This window comes from Lissotriton helveticus, chromosome 6 (genome assembly GCF_964261635.1).
Source record: "Lissotriton helveticus chromosome 6, aLisHel1.1, whole genome shotgun sequence".
NCBI classification, from domain to species: Eukaryota; Metazoa; Chordata; class Amphibia; order Caudata; family Salamandridae; genus Lissotriton; species Lissotriton helveticus.
In genome coordinates, this window is record NC_136067.1 from 1,284,809,860 (window position 1) to 1,284,830,581 (window position 20,722).

Consider the following 20,722-nt stretch of genomic DNA (forward strand, 5'->3'; position numbering starts at 1 on the left):
CTTCTGTATTAAGAGCCATTTCATGTGTAATTTCCGCATTTCATTCATGCTTATTTCAAAATATGCGTTTAGATTTAGCATTTATTATACTGCTTGAAGTGCATATAGTAACTATACTCATCTTTTCGTGTATTTCGCATTTCCAAATTTCATTATGCAAATGATGGTATTTTGGGGTGGTTCGGTATACACATGCACTACTAGTATGTTTACTATGCCTAGACCTGTAAATATGGACATAGACTACGTGGAGTGGGTGTGGTGTATTTACTATGGGTACTGTATCGATCCCCCTGTTTCTGACCCTTGTCTGGTTAATAATTAACTAGCAGCCATTCAACTGCACAGAAATCCGTTATCTGATTAGCCACACAACAGCACAGAAGCCCGTTATCTGATTAGGTCATAGCGCATGCCATCATTAGGCAAGCACTATTCCTCCAGCCCCCTAATAGGCATACGGTGTTCTCAAAACAAATCAAACCTGCCACGACCTGGGAAATCCCCACAGCCATTGTTTTGATTTAGCCGTTTACTTCAGTAAAGAATGTGCGAACGACCAGTTCGTATGACATCCTTATTGACGTATTTATGTCCATCCTTACGTCAATCCCGGCACCTTTCAGGTATAAATAATACCGACATTGCCTTAAGCAAACACACGAGGTGGTGACAAGATTGGAGCAGCGAGACTTGCCGAGGAGCCCAGCTGACAGCGAAGCCCACAGACGCTGCCCCTCCTTTCTGACGCGCTGAGAGAGAGACGCTGCCTTTTCTCCTGCCGAGAAATCCAGCTCCGGCGCTTCCAAGCAGCCCTCGCAGGCAGCTGGAATATCAAGACCTGAGATAGAGATACCAGCTCTCCAGCCTTCTAAACTCCCAGGTACTGAACTGAATCATCCTTTGTAGAGAATTCTTGAAGCAGACTCTTGGCAAAACAAACTTAACTTAAACTGCTACTTATCTACTCCCACCACGTATTAGGCTTAGGTCAGGTACATTGGGGTAGGCGTAGTTAGAAGCACCAGTTGATTACGATTAGTCAATGTATATATGTATGTATCTATTTAATCCATTTTAAGTATCATATGGCTAAGAAACCATATCAATGCTTTTACAGTATTATTTTATAATTCTGTTATTACTGTATGCACTTTACTTAACTCTAAGTATTGCGATAATAGCGATTCATTTCTCTTGTATGAGAAAAGAGACTGATCAATAAATAACATCTTTTTATTGAACACGCCCGTCTCTTCCTTTTCTCTACAATCTGGTGAAACTAAGAATGCACTAAACTGACTGAGTAAAATAAGTTGTCTTTTGTTTCACACGACTCTAGAGATACACTCTTGATTAGGGGAGAGCAAAGTTGTCATGTTCTATGGTTGTCAGAAACTAAATCCCTTCTTGTCTATCCAGGGAAGTTAAACTCCTTGTCTATTCGAGAAAGTTTCTAGTGAACTCTGAGCTAGCTGGCACACACATAACTTTAAGTCTAATATCGACAGTAGAAGACCTAGTTAACCTCTGTCCTACGTCTATACTATTGAAGATATTATTCCAATGCGCAGAGCCTATTGGGATGATAGGAACTACACTACAAGGAAGGTAGAGCCAAAGATGGGGTAGAGTTTGGTGAGATAACTAAACGGAAACATGCAGCTATAGGAAAAAGAAAGTAGGGAGGAGATGTGTTCTAACCTCTAGAGCTACTGACTTTGGAACCGAGGAACCAATGTTTGAACCCAGGCCTCTGCGCTTGGTTCAACATTGTGCGATTTTTGGCAAATTGCTTAATATCCCTGTGCCTTGAAAGGTGAAATGTATTTGTGTGCTTCTCCACATGGTGTATACAATCTTGTAGACCATCGTCAACACCTGTCCCTTACAGTGTACCCTAGTTAAGTTTGGGCAAAATAAATAAGAACACATACACACAACACGTATGTAGGTAGAGGAAGAGACACAGAGATAAAGGTACTTTTTTAGAATTAGGTTAAAAATGGGGAGCTAGTAATAGAGAAATTGAACTGTAGATAGAGGGAAGTGAAGTAGAGAGAGAGTTAAGGTAGAAAGAGTTTAGAGGTATAGGAAGATAAAGGTACAGGTAGAGATGTGAGGTAGGGAGAGCAGTTTAGAGTAGGCAAGAGGTAGAGAGTGTGGTTAGGTAGAAATCATAGGAACATCTAAATGTAATACCTGCCACATAGCTGGAGCTCAATGGATGGCATGGAATCACCTTGAGCTGAATACTTCAAAAACTGAAATACTGACCTTGGGTAAACAGAAGAATTACGCCCCTCTCTCTTTTTGGTCAGATGAACAGGAACCCATGCCAAAAATAGCTACAGATGTGAGAAATCTTTGAATATTCTTTGACTCCACACCTCCCATGAATATTCAAGTGGGCATGCTGTGTCTTTCCAGTTTTTGGATTATATCTTTCCACACCTTGCATTTCCTCAAAAGGTACAAGAAACAACACTATTCATCCTCTCAAAACCAGATTATGGTTAAAGACTCTACCACAGCATTCCACTATGGACTATTAGATCATCTCTGTGGGATATCCAGTGGGTCACAGAACCAGACAGGGCTGCCATCTGTCCCCCTTGCTTTTTGCTGTGGCTTTGGAGTCTTTGGCCAGCTATGCGAGAATGGGGAGCAGACACTGGGGACTGCATGTGGGTGGGGTTCTATCACTGCACAGCTCTGTATGCGGACTATCTACTGATATTTCTATGTAGTACAGCAGAGGATTTGGACTGGGCTACGATCATGCTGGAATGCTTTGGATCCTTATTGGGCTTGAAAGTGAACTGGCAAAAATCCAGGCTATTCCCTACAACACCAAACATAGATCTGCCCAAAAGACTAGCACAATGGGACCGCTGCTGCCTGCCCTACCTGGGGGTTAAAATCTATAATAATTGTTAGAAATGAGATTTCTGGTTGGCTAAGGCATGCCCCAAAGCCAGGCAGAAACCACCACTCTAGTCAGAGCAAGGGAGTTACACGCTGAAGATAACCCCTGCTCACCCCCTCGGTAGCTTGGCACAAGCAGGTAGGCTTATTCCAGAGGCAATGTGTAAAGCATTTGCACAACACACACACACAGCAGCAACACACTAGACACACTACAAAAGAAACTCCACACAAGGTTATATAAAAAATAGCATTTGTATTATCATAAACACATTAGAATCATAATCACTCATATACACTGTGCCAACTGGCACAAGGCAATATTCACTGGGGATTATATACACATGACAGGGCCAATCGGCTTATATAGAGCGATTGGGGAGGATCTACAATGACCATTGGAGCACCTGCAAGCACAGTGGGGAGAGGATCTGGGCATCCCAATCACTGGTAAGGGGTGAGACTCTATCCTGGATAGAACACCAAAGATATCCAGATACGCCCGCTTAAACTGATCAATTATTTCCTCCACAGAGCATACCTCCCTTCAAAACATTTTGGTAGATATTTCAAGGTGGCTGATGCAGCCTGCCCCCATTGTAGGAAGGTGGAAGCTAACATCTTGCACATGCTCCGCTCCTGTCCCTCGCTGTGCACTTTCTGGGTGGAGGTTGCAAGTAGTATTGTGGCTGCCATCAAAAAGCCTTGCTCCTCTGGCCGCTGTCTCCTAGGGTGGTTCCTACATACTTCTAAAGCAACATCACAAGCAAGTTTCAGGACTTGGTGTTCATATTGGGCAAGCATGAAATCACGAGCGTTTGAAGTCACCTTGGGGGCCTCGAGCACATGCATGGAGGAGAGTAATAGAGAAATGGGCAGGATGTGAGGGGAGGGTGCTCTTGACAGAAGGCAGGCGAGGGATAGGCACATTAGACAAGGCCTATGCTTTCGAGACCCTGGTGGTTCACATTGTTACTCAAGACACCAATACCCCCATCGATTCACTCGTGGGATCACCGGGGATGGCTACACACTAGGGCTCGCCACGCTGCTGAGATTACTCCTGGTGCTCTCTTCCCCGTGAATCATCTACATTGATGGGATTAATGCTAGCCAACCGACCTTACATACTCGCCAGTGCAGAAATAGGCCATACATTACCCTGTAACATAGATAAAACCAGACAACAACTCATGGGGAAGGAGAAAGAAGGCATATGCTTCAACTGGTTCTAAGGGAAACCTCACCGTTTGTGATGACACATCATCAGAGCCGGACTGGGAACACAAATCAGCCCTGGCAATTCTGCTGGACCGGCCCATTGGGGAGGAGATGGGGGGCTGGCAGTGAGAATCAGCAGTGCTGCCTCTTTATCACTGCTGCCGCTTTTGTTACAGGGGGCTGATATGGCAGCACTGCTGCAAAACCAGCCCCCAGTAAGAAAATCGGCCTCTACTGCTGGAAAACTTGCCTCCAGCCTTCCGGCCCACAGGGAAAATGCCCGGAGATCGCTACGGCCAGTCTGGCCCTGCAAATCACTGTTATATCTAAATCGTTGCACTATTTTGAAGAAGATGCTACTGTTTGTGTGATGTACAAGCTGTGAAATACCAATAAAAATTACCAGAAGCTACAAAGAATCCAAAAATCAGCTTTAAGACTAGTTCCAAATGAAAATGTAAAAGCCCACATCTCTATGGTCCTGTGGGTTTTACACTTGCTCCCAACTGAAAGAACATCATCTTTCAAGCTGCTATGTATCACACTGAGAGTTATAAATGGCAAAGGATCAAAAGTAATTTAAGCAAATATCCAAAAATACTCCCAACCTACAAACTTGCTCTCAGACTGGCATTGCACTTAATATTTCCTGCTCACAGGAAAAATAAAATTGGTAGCACTATTTTCTCCAATCAAGCCACAAAACTATGGCATTCCGTAGCTGCAAAGATCAGAGCTACTGAGAATCAATTAAAGTTCAGAGGGGTGGTTAAGCACTGGTTAATCCGAATACGAGCCAACAAATAATCCATATGAACTCAGCTTCGAGTTACAGGCATATATCCTCCAGTAGTCTATAGGATCAATGAAGAGCAAAATAAGCAGAATCCTCTTACAAACAACCCCTATTAATATTAGATAGAACTGCATCACCCTAGAAAAACACCACTCATGCATCTGTCTCAAATAAATAAATAAAGGAATAATCAATGGGAAACCCAGACTTTGTCCATTTCTTGATATCTCATCAGACAAACCTAAAGTACCATCTATCTGGACATACCACATAACTCAGTACCATTAAGCAAACTATCTATGTAAAAAACAAATGACATTATTAACACCAACAACCAAAAGGAACAACCAAAGATGCACCAATATATATTACCTGTTACAGATTATCAACTCTCAACCTTTCTACACTTTATACATCCTCTAGTTCCATCCTATCTCAATACCCTACCCCTGCCCAAAAACAAAACTGCTGGATAAAACCTTTATGTATAGCTAGTGATTATTCTCTCTCCCGTGTTTTCTATTTGAAGTATACTCTCCTAATACTCCATATTTTACCTGTTGTAGTGCAACCAGGTGTATCCTACTCTACCTCATGCCTGCCTCACTGAGTAACCATCTCTTCAATATCTAACCTTTCCTAGCCTATCGACTCACCCCACTCTCGTTAATTACAAATTCTTAACTGTGTAACCTCTTGCAATCTCACTATATCTAACCTTTTGTACATTATTTCTTTATCCCATTGTTCCCACTTGCATGAACTCACCCCAATATTCAGACCTAACTCCTATTAACATAATTCCTCACTAGAAACTGGAGCAAAGGCTTAAAAATGTTCCCTCAGAGCACAGGACTGACCCAGTAACCAACAATATGCTACAATAACTAATAGCCACTGGATTAACCACAAACTTTGGACTGCTACCTACCATAAAGCACTTCTCTGCCTCATCAGGGGTTGTTCGCACTACACAACTGCAATTGCAATACAATACACAACAGAATAAGAATTTTTGAAAGACAGATCAGATTCTGAGGGCAGTGAAACAGAGGGAAAAGTAGACAGAGGAGTGAAGTGAAGAGAGAAGAATGTTAGAGAGAAATGTAATGAAGCAGAGACAGATATGTAGTAGACAAAGAGAGGTGAGGGTAATTCACAGGTAGACGGAAGGAGAAACAGTTAAGAGGCATAGATGTGAGGTAAAAAGGTGTATATAGAGAGAGGTAGAGGGAGAAAGGTTAGGCAAAGAAGGCAAGTTGAAATAGAGCAGTGTCCTATCTGGCCTTAAGTCTACCGAGCAAGCACCAGTTAAAAAAGAGCTGTCAGGCGGTTCGGGGACTGTAAAGCGATTTGATATGGAGCACTCATTCGTGGTCTATTCCCACACCAGAGACTCTAGTATAACTGGCTCCGAAGGGTGTAGTCGTTCAACACCATAGGGGTCCAACTGAGCCGGGGGATATATAATTGGATAAGTGAAAATTCACAATCTAAGGCCAAGGAAGACATCTAACAGCAGAGAGAGCACCAGTACTCTAGCCATGATCCAGGGCTGCCCGATGGTGTGTTGTCATAGGCTTATTATTTGTATGCAGATCACCACATAAACCCCGTTCTGTGAGATTCTTGCAGACAAGATGACTATTCACAACTCTAGTCAGCCCCAGCAAGTCTTCCACTTGGCAGTTGCCTTCTTCTGGGAGCACCACACACCATGAACAGGGGTGGTCTTCTCCGCCTTGACAGTGTGTCTTCCTATAGGGCTAAGCACTCTCATTCCCCTTAGAGCAAGCAGGTTCCTTGGTGCTAGGAAGATCCACAAGTTCTCAAGCAAGTTGGGGATGTCCCCTCAACCTCTGAGAGACTGGCTGTCATGCATACATACTTAATCCTTGCCCCAATTGCTCCATTTACCTTGACGGACTTTATGGCTGTCTGAAAACACAGAACATGGGAATAGCCCTAGTCCAGACATGGATGCGATATAGTTTTTTTGTACATGATTGTGAACTATGGCTTTAGATAATTCACAATGCTATCAACTCCTCCATCGCTTCCTTCTTCATAGTGTTTAGCCATAAGCATTCCCATTTCGTAAGATCATCTTAGAAATAATGACACTACTGATGGAAAACGAAAACACAGGGCTTGATTTTATATATACATTTTTTATCCTAAATCTGATTTACTTGAGTAAATGGTTGATTTACAATTACAGGGAATTTGGAAATGAAGCTTGCAGTAGTATATGCTTTTGCTTACTAAAACGAATACCCCTCAACCATGTATCATTACAAGTTAGTAAACCCCACACTCTCAGGGGGAGTGCACATTGCAAACCATGTTTAGCTTTGATAGTTATTGAATGCCCACAAACACATGAGTTTATGGCCATCACACAAACTTCTCTCTGACAGTTCCTCATGCTGGAAATGGTTTGATGGTCAGAAATGTACCTCAGTCAATGATGTCTGCAGTTACTTTTTACACCTGTGAGGGTGGTGTGGAGTTGATCTTACTGAGAAAGTATGAGTTAAAAGGGCTTTGATAAGCAGTATAAAAGCTTTACCTTAGACAGGTCCTTACTCATCTGGTTCGCATCCGCAACCAAAGGCATCGCTTTAATGTAATCATGAAAGACAGCCAGGACACTGGGATCTGGTTTGCCATCTGCAGGACCTTTAAGGAAAGAAAGGAATGTGAGAAAGAGTTGGAGGAAAGATAAGAACCTCTGCATATCCAGCTATGAAACACACTATGCAGCACTGAATTCATATTTCAGTGTTCTTGTACCAACAAACCTGGAATATAAGTAATGCCTGCTCATTCAACACTCCAGTATCACTGTGCAGCTTGGTAACATTTAACCTACAAAGTGAACCTCTTTGACCAGATGGCTCTTTGAAGGAGTCATTTGTAAAAAAGAATAAGTGTAGTGCTTAAAGTATTTCTTAGGAGCTCTTCTCCAGCACTGCTGAATTCCGGGTGGCTGAATACCAAGGCTGCCTACCTTGATTCCACCTTCAGCATATATCTTCTACCACCTTAAAATTCCGGTCTCTTAATCTCACTCTTGCAGGTCCTTTTTCATAACCTCTTTCTACCTTTGTCACTTTTTTCTTTCTCCTTTTATGCCTTTATATCTCTTTCGCCAGGTCGAAGTTTGATGATAAAAAAAATAACAGATGCGCTACAGAAATGAGGCTTGATGCCCACCACCTTCAACTGGATAGGTTTGTTTAAAGGCAAACAGTGAAGCTGGATGTGGAATAATGATACAGGGTGAAACTTTTTATAGATTGAAAATAAGTCTTACTGCTGTATTTTGTAGTTTTAGCAAACCAACCACCATTTTTTGGGCAGCCAGAGGTCGGCTGAGTTTCTGCAATCCAGTCTTGTCTGAACAAAAGCATTAGCATCTATCCCTTTGTGTGTGAATGAAAGAAATGGGGAGATTCTCATCAGTTGTTAAAGGTGGAAAAGACACAATGTGGTGAAGGCCAGTGTCTATCACTCTAAGGATAGCTTAGTGCAAGAGTGATGACTGGATTATGGGCTTATTCTACAGGAGTCGGACATTGATCCAGGATTGATAGCCCCAAGGTGGAGTCCTGTCTGTTTATCTTGTTACTGATTGGAAGGATCTCCATCTCACTGGGATTCTGTTTCAAAATATTGGATTGTTTCTCTGTAGGGTTGGAGATAAGATGAGACAAGAAATGAGTTGTGTGTCATCAACATAGATATGAGTAGAAACTTCTGTAGCAGGAAGATTAAAGGGCTTAGGTATAAATAATAAAGCAGGTGAGAATTATGGCTTCTTCTGGCTCACCCAAGTTATTGGTTTAGGAAGGAAGCAAAAGTGCTAAAGTTGGATGGATTGAGACCAAGTTGATGAAAAAAAAGTATGATCCATACTAGCATGTTGCCTCCAATTTCAAAGGAGCTAAGTAAGGTATTGCAGTAGGTATGATGAGTCTATATTGTCAGAAGCAGCAAAGAGGCCCAGTAGAATTAGGAGGCTTCCATCAACACCCACCACCAAACTTTGCAGGTCATCAATTGCCGAAGTTATGACCAATCGGGCTGTAGCCAGGTGCTAACTGTGGCTCTCTTAGATAAAATCTTCAAGCTTTTTTGTGACCATATTCTCAATGAGTATTGAAATACAAGGAAATTGGGAAGTGGACCTAATATTTTTAGGTTCCATAGTATCCAACATGTGTTCTATAAGGGGCGAACCGTAGAATGTTTAAAGTTCTTAGGGAAGATGCCAGTTGACAATGAGGAATTTATAATATTCATTAGATACGAGGCAATCCAGCATTATACATTTCCCCAGCAAACCTTGCAAATCTATTTTCAGAGGAATGAAGAGGGAGGTTCTGAGAACAAAGCAGGGGCGATCCCAGATTATTATTGTGTTTGCGAGACGGACCCCATCCGTACGAGGGGTGCTGGAAGTGACAACAGATGCCAGACGGCAAAAGCCAGAAGCAACTGCTGCTGTTGTTTGCGGATTGCAGCGGATCGCTCGTGTGCGGCAGAGTGCTCTCTCCCGTGAGCTGCGTAAGACGCAGGAGCTGCGAGTGCTCCCCAAAGTGACGGGAGCTGCAAATTGCTCTTCTGTGTGGTGGGAGCCGCGAGTTGCCTCCCAGTGCGGCGGGAGCCTTAAATTGCTCTCCTGCCCTGCGGGAGCTGCGAGTGCCTTCCAGCGCGGCGGGAGTGCGAATTGCTCATCTGCGCCGCGGGAGCCACGAGTTGCCTTCCAGTGTGGCGGGAGCAGCGAGTTGCCTACCTGGGAGCAGCGGATTACTTGCCTGGCGCAGCAAAGGCCGTGTGGGTCATGTGGGCTTCTCACCGCGGCAGGGGCCGCAAAAACATTGCCAAATGCAGCAGAAAACCACGAGTTGCCTTCTTACGCGGCAGGAGCAGCAATTCATCCTTGACAGTAGCAGAGGAGCAGCAGAGCGAGGACGCTGTGAAGACACCGTGAGGACTGTGAGGAGAGGCCGTGAGTACAGGAGACAGTGGTCTATGTGAGCAAGGGGGTTGCGGTGGATGAAGCTTCCGACTGGCATCTGCCTCTAATCACATCTAAGTGGCCATCTGTATTTACTATAGTGCCTATTAAGGCCCGGTTGTGGCTTAAGCCTTAGCTGGAGACAGGCTTTCATTACTAGGACGCTTGAGCAGCAGGAATAACCCGCAGTAATAGCAGTTTAGTAATCAACTTAATGACCAGTGTCTGTAAAAACTGTAAAACCGCATAAGAAGCCGTGAGTTAAGGAGTGGAAACTTGGCGCTTGGTCCGGTGTTGCATGAGCGGCGCACCGTTGCATTGGCACTTTGGAGCTAAACCTCCCTGGCTCTGTTGGCTGGTATTGGCCAAGGGTATTTCTATAACGTTGGATCTTGTCGACTTAGCAAGGAGTGCACCACTGTCTACTGCTAAGACCAAGCCGGATTAAAAAAAGTAGGGAGACAGCAGGGAACAGTAGGATTAAGTGCACAGCAGGTCACGATCCACCAGATAGTACCCCCTCAGCATAACCAGCAAGATTAAAATCAAACTAAGTTATCTGCTGCACTCTAATGGCCTATAAAAAAATTAAGATCAAGAACTATCTTCATGAAGAGGATGGGAACAGAAGAGGCAACTAGAAAGAGCGCTGTGAAGATGATAAGAGCAGGAAAGTCTATTTCGATCCCCAGAATTAAAAAAATACTTCGCAAACCTAAGCTCATATGAACAGGGGCAATAACAAAAAGATCATCAGATAGACCATCACAAAAAAGGGAATAATGAGGCTGGAAAAAGTGGAATACAAACCAATGTTCAAACCCAAATCCAAAATCAAAGAACACCAGAGATCCCCCAAAAAAGTACCCCAATAGACCTGGATGAGTCAATTACTAACCTTACTGTATCGGAATCAGTAATACTGGAATCATTCCAAATACAGCAATCTCAAGAGTACAACATCACTTATCCAGATATTAATATCAAAGATCTGATTTTCCACACTGGAACCCAAAATTAGCCACAGAATGTTCAGACTAGTACTCTACAAAAATCATCTGATCTAGAGGGATCCGTCGATAAATCACCAGATTTTTCTCTTTTTAAAACTACAGGACTCTAATAATTACACCCCAGTATCCAAATCTCTGTTCACCTTGCAAAGTATCCTGGAATCAGTTCTAACTCATTTAGGGAATATATTGGAAAATTCCAATCAAATGCCTGATACCCAATTAGGAATGCTAAAATATCTAGTGGAGAAAAAAAGGAAGAAAGAGCTATTAAAATCAACACTAATAGCAGGAGTTTGTGGAAAATGTAAAGTGGAAAATCCTCTTAAACCAAAAGGTGAATTTATAAAAGTTCTTTCCCCACTGAAGAAAGAAATTGCAACTCAAACTGGAAGGAAATTAACTAAGGAATCTAAGGTCAAACAGGATTATGATCAGATATATTGACTCAGAAAACTTTTCAAGGAGGAGTATAAATCAGAGACTCATCAACTGCCTATAGCATATTATCCAATTTTTACAAAAATAAAAACTAAACCACAATTGAATTTGAGCACTCCAGTAACTCCACATTCTAAAGCAACAGCTGCTACTGGGCTATCTCCTAACGCTTCACAGGGCCCAAAACTTCCAAATAGCAAAAGAAAACAAAAGAAGATCAAATTGAAAAGGGGAAAGGCGCTAAGAAGGATTGAGAAACAGAAAGCCCGTAAAACAAGGTTCCAGAACATTTCCCCTACCCCAACCAGAGCATTAGATAAAGAGGAAAGGTTAGAAATGGCTCAGAACTCGAAGGTAAAATATCAGAATTTGCCAGTTAAAATACAAAGAGTCAACTCTAACCAACTTAACAAACTTAATCCAAAGGTGACAAGCTTCTCATTAGTAGATCACGGACCTATGACCCCGACATTAAGGGATACCCCAAAAAGAACTTACACCATCGGGAAAAAGAACTGACAAATAAAGGAGATTAGGCCAACCCATCTGGAAATCACAGATCTATTCCCTTCAATTGATGCTCCACTTAACCGCGACTGAATTATCAGTCTGCTTCAAAAGATACAGCCATTACACTCCCTAGCAAATAATGAAATAAGACTAGTTACATTCCCGGACAAAACTAAAACAACAACAGTGATTGTAGAATTCTGGTCTCCAGTAATACCAGGAATTATAATAAAGGAGAGTGAGACTCTCCATAAATACGGCTATGATTTGACTCCAGTATCAAATCTCGAAGTTCAAATGATAGAAATAACAGAAGAATCTTTTAAAATGCTGAGATTGAATCAAAGGCTTAACGCTACGAATATTCCCCAAGGCCCCTATGCAGAAAATATATTTTTCTCTATAAAGAATGGTGAAAGAGGAATTTGGAGTCAAAATACTCCTAAAAGGGATATAACAACGAGGGATTACTCATGGGCCTGGATCTCGGAGAATCTGAACAGTAACAAACAACTTAAGGCTAACAAATCTTCCGTTTAACACAGGCCTGACTATCTCTTCTTGGAATATTGCCAGAAAAACTTAAGATAAGATGGTTGAAATAACAAAAAACTGTCCAGCATAGTGGCCCTACAAGAAACCTGGTCTACCTCAAATTTTGATCAAGAAAAATACTACGTTTATAATATCCCCGTAGAGCAGGTTGATCGGGGACATGCGAAAGGTGGGATAGCGATTTTACTTAATGAAGATTACAAGTGGGCCCAAGAAATAATCCCAACTAACTCAAAGAACTTTCAATGTATCAAGAATAAGTTTGGGATAGACCCACTAAAAACTCTAAAAGATCTACTAATTTGTAATGTTTATATCCCCACTGGAGCAAAAATGGATGTACTTGCTATAGAAATCCTCGAGGATATCGAAAAGACAGTAGAAGGACAAGGTTATCCATCATTCTTCATCATGGGCGACTTCAATGGGAAAATATCAAATGAGCTACTTCAAAAATGGGCAAACTGGCACAAAGAATAGGCCCTAGCAATCTCCATTCCAATATTTCCCAAAGAAAACTAAGCTGATAAAAGAGGGAAAATTCTAATAGCCTCACTCCCATTGTTAAATGGAATAATACTAAAAGGTAATGTAGAAGGAGACATTCCCGCATCAAATACAAGACAAGGGAATTGTAGCTCCACACTCCTGGACTACATGATCTGTAGTTCGGATCTGTTCGGAACAGTCTCACACCTAAAATTAACTTTGTACATGGCAGTGACCATGCTATTCTGCAAGCAGATACAGAGTGGAAGACACAACTCTCTCTTTCAAGCCATATTATGCACATCCATAGCACAGTTTTGGTACATAAGATCGAAGATGGATTCAATGGAATTCAGTAACACTCAATAAAATTATTACCATAATCGATACAACGCAACTATTACATATAATTCACTCTACAAACCCGATAATAAACTTCGTAATGGTCATTAAAAAGTTATTACAAAAACTACAGAAAAAGCTAAAACAACTGGGTCTAACAAAGAATCAATATGTAAAACCAAAATTAGTTACATATACAAAACAATTAAATAAATTGATAAGATCACAGTTTCTTGAATACTCTGTTTCAAAACAGCTAGAAATCAACAAATTGAAAAATCAATGCAGCAGAGAAAAGGCAAAAAACAAGGGAATAACCCTAGATAAAAACTGGGTTGACATTCAGATAGCAGCAAAACAAAATAACCAACGAGCCTATTGGAATATAATTGCTAAAGAAACAGGCATGAAAAAAACATTACAAGCCATCCCAGTGCCTCCGGCAGAATGGGAATCATACCTTGCCAATCTATATAAACTAAATACTAATTTAGAATTATCTAATAATCTGGCTAGAAATCCAGAAGTAAAATCTTTAAATATCGGAGCACCAAGTCCCTTTACAATTGAGCTATATATAAAAAAGGCGAGAACGACGGGAGCAACAGGTCCTGACCAAATCCCGATCAAGGTCCTCCAATGCAACCCTAAAGCATGGAGCAAGATGTTATCCCCCCTTTTTAACCATATCTTTGCCACAGGGGAAATCCCAAAATCTTGGAAGGGGAGCATTGTAATACCTATACACAAAAAGGTTCAAGGCTGCATCCGGGAAACTATAGGCAGATAGCCCTTCTAGATGCAACAGGAAAGATTTTCACAGCAGCACTATTAGACCACCTTAAGGACTGGGCTTTTTCATCAAGATGAATCCCCCATATCAAGCCAGATTCAGACCAAAGCACTCAGTCACTGACAATATTGCGATGCTGCAAACCATCTTAGACAAATATGTGACTATAAAATCCCAGGTTGTGTATGCTGCTTTCATTGACTTTACCACCGCAACTCAGCAAAATGGGTATCCCGGATAAATTACTCCATATAATAATTTCATTACATTCCGAAACCTGGTGTCATGTTTAAATGGGGAGTGAAAAGGGACTCACAAACCCTATACCGACCCCAAACGGCCTTTTTATTTATTTTATTTATTTATTTATTTTATGCGTTTTTATATAGCGCGGACTTTACCCGAAGGTGTCAGAGCGCTTCACAAAAGGAACAGATCTGATACATGAGGAGAACATTACAAGTGAACAAATTACAAAAGCAAACGTTACGTTACATGAGGCAAAAGTGACAATTGTGAGCAAACAAAATACAAGAGGTACAAAAGGTGCATTACAGTAGGAAAAAGTGACATGTGTGCAGGTTACAAAAGCATACAAAGTACAAGTAGAGGTATAATACTGCAATATATGGCAGACACTCAAACACAAGAACAAACATTACGTAGTCAATGGTGGCACTTGTGCAAGTATCTTAAGCAAACAAAATGTAAGAGGTAACAAACAGTGTATTACAAGAGAAAAGTGACGTGTGCATGTTACAAAAGAGTACCAAACACAGGTAGAAGGATTATACTGCAATGAATGGCAGAACACACTGGGAAGGCACTTCCAAAGTCATGGAGTAAAGGATTCTCTATAATGGAGGGTCTTCCTTCAGATAGCAGAGAGGGTGTGAATTACATTTGGAAGTGTTTTTGAAGGATGAGAACTTTGAGGTCAGTTTTGAAGGCCTGGGAGGAGGTGGTGGTGGTCCGGAGCTGCGGCGGAAGTGAGTTCCAGATTCTCACCGCGTTGCCTGAAAAGGATTGGGCCATCAATCTTTCCTTCTTGAAAGTGGGAGGTTCAAGCAGTACATTTTCCACTTTACGTGATGGTCTAGAGCCTCCAGAGAGTTTCAGTTTATTCGCCAGGTAGCAAGGAGAGGAGGGGTGCAAGGCTGTGTGGGTGATACAGGCAGTCTTGTAGATAGATCTTGACTCGATGGGAAGCCAGCGGATGGTGGATAGCAAGGGTGTGATGTGGTCGCTCCCTTTGGCCCCATAAATAAAGCGAGCTGCTGAATGGAGAACAGATTTAAGGGGGTTACAGGTGGGATTTGGGGAGGCCAGTGAGAAGAGAATTGCAGTAGTCCAGTCTGGAGAGGACCAGTGATTGGACCAGGGTTTTACGGACTTGCTCCGGGAAGAAGCGACAAACTCCCCAAAGAAGGTGCAGTTGGTATCGAGCAGACTTTGCAATGGAGCTGATGTGGGAGATTAGATTGAGTTTTTTGTCGAGTATGACACCCAGGGATTTTGCACTGTCGACAATGATGGGTTTATTGTTAAGTAGATTCATCTGATCCATCCATTATTGAATCGGGGGAGGAGAGAGTGAGGAGGAGAGGAGGAGGAATTCAGTTTTGGAGGGATTCAGAATCAGTTGATGTGTTGACATCCAGTTTTGAATGGAGTTCAGAGTGGAGCTTAGGACGGAGAGATCGTGAGTGGAGGCAACCTTGAGGTAGATTTGAGTGTCATCGGCATAGAGATGATAGTGGGCCCCGGATTTACTTAGGAGATCTCCCAGTGGTTCTAAATAGAGATTGAACAGTGTGGGTGCAAGTATAGGGCCTTAGAGAACACCTTGGCCTACCGCCAGAGGAGATGAAAGGCTGTTCCCTATTTTGATCATTTGGGATCTATCAGAAAGGAAGGACACAAACCATTTAAGCACAGTGCCCTCCATGCCCATTTTCTGTTGAAGAGTGTTGAGGAGATTGTTGTGATTGACAGTGTCAAAGGCTGCAGAAAGGTCAAGGAGAATTAGAAGACAAGGTCCTCCCAAATCAAGTATCTGCATTGCGTCATCAATCACTTGCAGCAGGGCCGTTTCAGTGCTGCAGTTTTGGATGAAGCCAGACTGAAGATTGTCAAGAAGATCATTGTCCTTGATATGACGAGAGAGTTGTTTCACTACACATCTTTCTGTGATCTTTGCAAGAAAGGGTAGGTTAGTGATGGGGCTGAAGTTGTTGAGGTCATTCACATCAGCAGTGGGTTTTTTAAGCAGAGGGGTGACCTGCCCAGTTTTGAAGGGGACAGGAAGGGAGCCTTGACAGAGGGAGAGGTTTACCAGAGTGGTCCAATAGTGAAGAGAATGGGTATAGAAGTCAATGAGAATGGCACTAGGATTGGGTCAAGAGAATGGTTGGAGGGCTTTGTTTCGCGGATGCAATTGAGGAGGGCATCTTCAGAGATGGGGTCAAAGTTCTGCCATATGGCTCGTGATTTCCGCTCCTCTGGAGGGATAGGATGAGCGACCTGATCTACCAGTGATTTCACTTTTTCGTCAAAGAATACAGCGAAATCCGCTGCTTTCTTTGTAGAATCCTCCAACTTGGAGGTTGGGGGAGAGCAGTTAGTATTCTTGATGAGATCAAAAAGTTTTTTGGGTCTATTTTTGGCTGAGTCAAGGAGGGTTCCGAAGTGCGACGCTTTCCCAAGGAAGATGTGCTTGTGGTACTTGGATCTTGCTGAACGAAGCATGGACAAATTATCGGTGGAGGGCACTTGCCTCCATTGTTTCTCCAGGAGGTCTTAGGTGCTTCCTTTCTTCATAGAGGGATTTGTTGATCCAAGGTGCCCGAGGGAATGGGCCTTTTCTTTTTGCTTTGGAGAGGACCGACATTATTGATTTTGACTGCAAGGACTGTGAGGCATTGGGAGGTGAGTTCGTCAACACCTACGCAAGGTTCGTCAATCCTTAGGCAAGGATGCCTTCTTGCTCCCCTACTGTTTTCTCTTTACCTCAGCGATCTGCCTGAATGTTACACAGATCTGCAACTCTTCACCTAAAATTGCCTTCCACAATATTCACACCATGATGTATGCAGACGATGTAATCATTTTAGACCTAACACCATTTGGCCTGCAAAGAAGCCTGCAAGCACTCAAAATTATACGGAGGAAAACTATTTAATACCAAACATCGCGAAAACAAAAATAGTTCCGTTTTCAGGAAGGAAACAGAGTGCCAAATTTAACTGGACTCTAGGGGGAAAAACGTTGGAAGTGACAAATGAGTATACCTATTTAGGTTGAATCTTCACAAAGTCTCTTCAAAATGTGCTCCATACCCAGAACCTGACTCGTAAATCCGACGTTCATGTGGGGGCACATTCATACTTATATGCTTCAACTGGACAAATACACTTTTCTTCACTGCTTCAGATATACAGCGCCAAGATTCCACCAGTGCTGTCATATGCTCTTGAATACATCCCAATAAGCCAGTGGAACTATCTAGACCTAAAAGAAAGGAAGATCTTACGGAGACTAACAAAGCTGTCTCAAGCTGTACCAGTACAAGCTCTCCGCCTCGAGTTCTCATTAATCAGCTGCTATGCCAGAGGAATTTCCAATATCATCAGATGGGCTTATAACGTCCTCCATGCTGAAGAAGGAACGCTTCGATCTCTACTTAAAACAGAGTCATTTGAAAAAGAGTTTTCGAAATATGTATTTTCAAGGAATGTTTTAACTACTTTTAAATTATCTAATGTTAATATTAATTTGGTACAGTCATGGACTCCTGCTCAGCGGATGCTCTTTTTAAAACACTTTACCCTAAGACTCAGCTTTGATCTTGACTGTCAAAACTGCGCTAAATTGTCGTTATATAAAAAAATTGCAGAAACTATGTTTTTTAAGAAAACACAACAGTATATTAATTTTAATCTAAAGCATGGGGTCAGGAGATCGCTTGTACTGCTTTGATTTGGGATACATCATTTAAAATCTTTTACATATAAGTGGCTACCAAAAGAAAAATCAAGTATTCTTTGTAATTTGTGTAATGGTGGGGAGCAGGACTTAGAACATTTGTTGTTCACTTGCCCAAATGCGACAGTGGTAGAGGCAAGAAAAAGGTCTTACAACCAATTTATTTAAAAATATAGAATTAACTCTGTACAAGAATTGATCACACATTGTAAGGCTCCCCCAAATGAGATTGTTTGCTACAATTTATATACATATTTAAAACCTATTTTAACTTTGTATTAGAATGAAAGCCTTTCTTTTTTTTTTTTTTTTTTTTTTTTTGTGAAAACTTTTTATTGATTTTATAACACAAACACAAACAACTTGCAAGGAAGAAGAAAAAGAGACATCAATATACACAACGTTGCATTACATGGTGTTGGGGCGGGAAGGACAATCCAATGAGCGTTTGTTCTATCGAGAAAGAGTTACACAGTAGGGGGGGGGCCAGAAGAAACAAATTGCAATCAGTATACAACAGTGTGTGGAGGAACCTTCGGGTCACGGGGACATAGGTGCAACATCAGGGTCAGGGAGAGGAGAGGCACATATATCACCACGATAAGTGTTCCACTGAATCCATATCTTTCCCCATTTCCGGGGGGTACCACGAGAAATATACACAGTTTTTTCTCTGAACATGCACCAGTCCATGTTTTGTTTCCATTTCTGAAGTCTGGGCGGGCCCTGAGCGCCCCACTATTGCGCAATGTCTCTTTTAGCAATCATGTTGCCCAAGGTCACCCACCGAAGCTGCGACACGGAGTAATCATTCGGTTCCCATACGTTCAGCAGGCATCTCCTAGCTTCCGGCATCGATCGCACCCCGGTAACCTCACTCATCACCTCGTGCACACGGGTCCAGAATCGCACTATCTCAGGGCACTCCCAGATGATATGTAGAAAGGTGCCCAGGAGACCACAGCCACGCCGACACAAACCATCCACAGAGAAGCCCATATGCACCAAACGGGGACCAGTGACATACACTCTATGTAGGATTTTAAGTTGCACAAATCTAAGGCGCGCCTGGATGGCCACCTCTTATGGGGAGGAGATCGCCGCCTGCCAGTCCTCATCGTCCAGTTCCAGCCCATCACCAGTCCAGACCTCTCTAAGTCGAGACAGGAGGTCAGACCTGGAGTTGATTAACTTTTGATAAATAAGCGAAATCGTACTATCAGGAACATGTCCGTCCAGTACCCTGTCCTCAAGCGGGGACGACTCCGGAATCGCCACACCCGAAGGGAAGACCGAGAGCACCGCGTGGCGGATCTGTGCATAGCGAAAGAATTCGCGATCGCTCAAAGCGTACTCGGTTTTCAATTCCTCAAACGTCTTCATTCTCCCCTTAGTCCAAACATCATCAATCCTGCTGATACCAATCAAGTCCCACAATCAACAAACAATTATTTAAGGGTTCAAGGGAAGTATTTAGAGACCCGGGCACAGTTATGACCCCCCACACAAGTACTAAGAAACAACAAATAACTGTGGGTCTAATGATACGTTCAAAACATGCTATGTATAGCCGGCTATGTGTCTGCTGCTACTGTTTATGTAGAGGACAGACTGGACAATCAACCACTGTGAAAAATGTCCATCAGTTACTCATTTTCGGGCTCCCAGTACATCATTTGGTCTACTCCACAGTAGTATGACCACCACTCTATCCCCATAGATATATATCGGAGAAATATAGTGGTGGATGAATGTCTGGTAAGTTTTTTTATTTTTTGTGAGTAACGGAAAGCAGTGCATAAAAAATAAGTGCAAAGGGAAAAGTATAAGTATAAGATTGGATAGTGCATACAAACATTAATTTATTCTAAGGTCATGCACCTCCAATGTTAAAAACAACAATAGTGCAAAAAAGTCAGGTGGTTCAAACAAATAACTTCTGACTGGGCTATCTGGTCGACATGTTTCTGCGGGTAATGGTCATATATTATACCAACCGCTTCCTCAGGACCCATAAACTTAATTGCTACTGCATAACGTGATAATGTGTGAAAAAACAACAGGACATTTGTGAACAGAAAAAAGTGTCACCTGTACACTTCCATTTTCCTCCTATGAAAGTCCGGTTGAAATAAAGCCAGCAAGTCAACATGTAATGAAATATAAACAATAATAACACCTTCATTAGTAAGGGCTATACAAGCGATATTGCTATAATCATATCAGTACTGTATCTGGGTCAAATGACCCTAGTATGAATCACATTGTATCTAAAATCAATGCCTCACCTTAATTTGTAAGGGGAATTGCCTCACCTCACCTGGCAAACAGCTCAGGAAAATGAAGCCCCGCTCTAAAAATGCAGAAAATGTATACAAAGATCAATATTAAAAAACCTGTGTCAGGTCAAGGCAGAGACAAACCTGTGGGATGCTCAGACAGCAAGCCACTGGGGGTCAATTGTCTCATCATTCCAAAGTCTTAATCCAAAATAATGGGCCACATGGTTAATTACAATGGTGTCAGGCATCAGATGTTAAGAGTAGCCAGTAATTAAATCCTGCTATTATTTCTTGATGTCTGCCCTTTGCCTGTTGAGCCATTTTGACAGATAGCTAAAGCGC

General features: G+C 42.2%; 1 protein-coding gene across 1 annotated transcript in view; it reads right to left on the minus strand.

Moving 5' to 3' along the window:
• The window catches only part of LOC144761711 (kinesin-like protein KIF28), a 982,011-nt gene that overhangs the window by 550,967 nt on the left and 410,322 nt on the right, over nucleotides 1–20,722 (minus strand). The window contains exon 14 of the mRNA XM_078646973.1: nucleotides 7,518–7,627. Within this exon, the coding sequence (XP_078503099.1) occupies nucleotides 7,518–7,627 (110 nt within the window). The remainder of the gene's footprint in view (nucleotides 1–7,517; nucleotides 7,628–20,722) is intronic.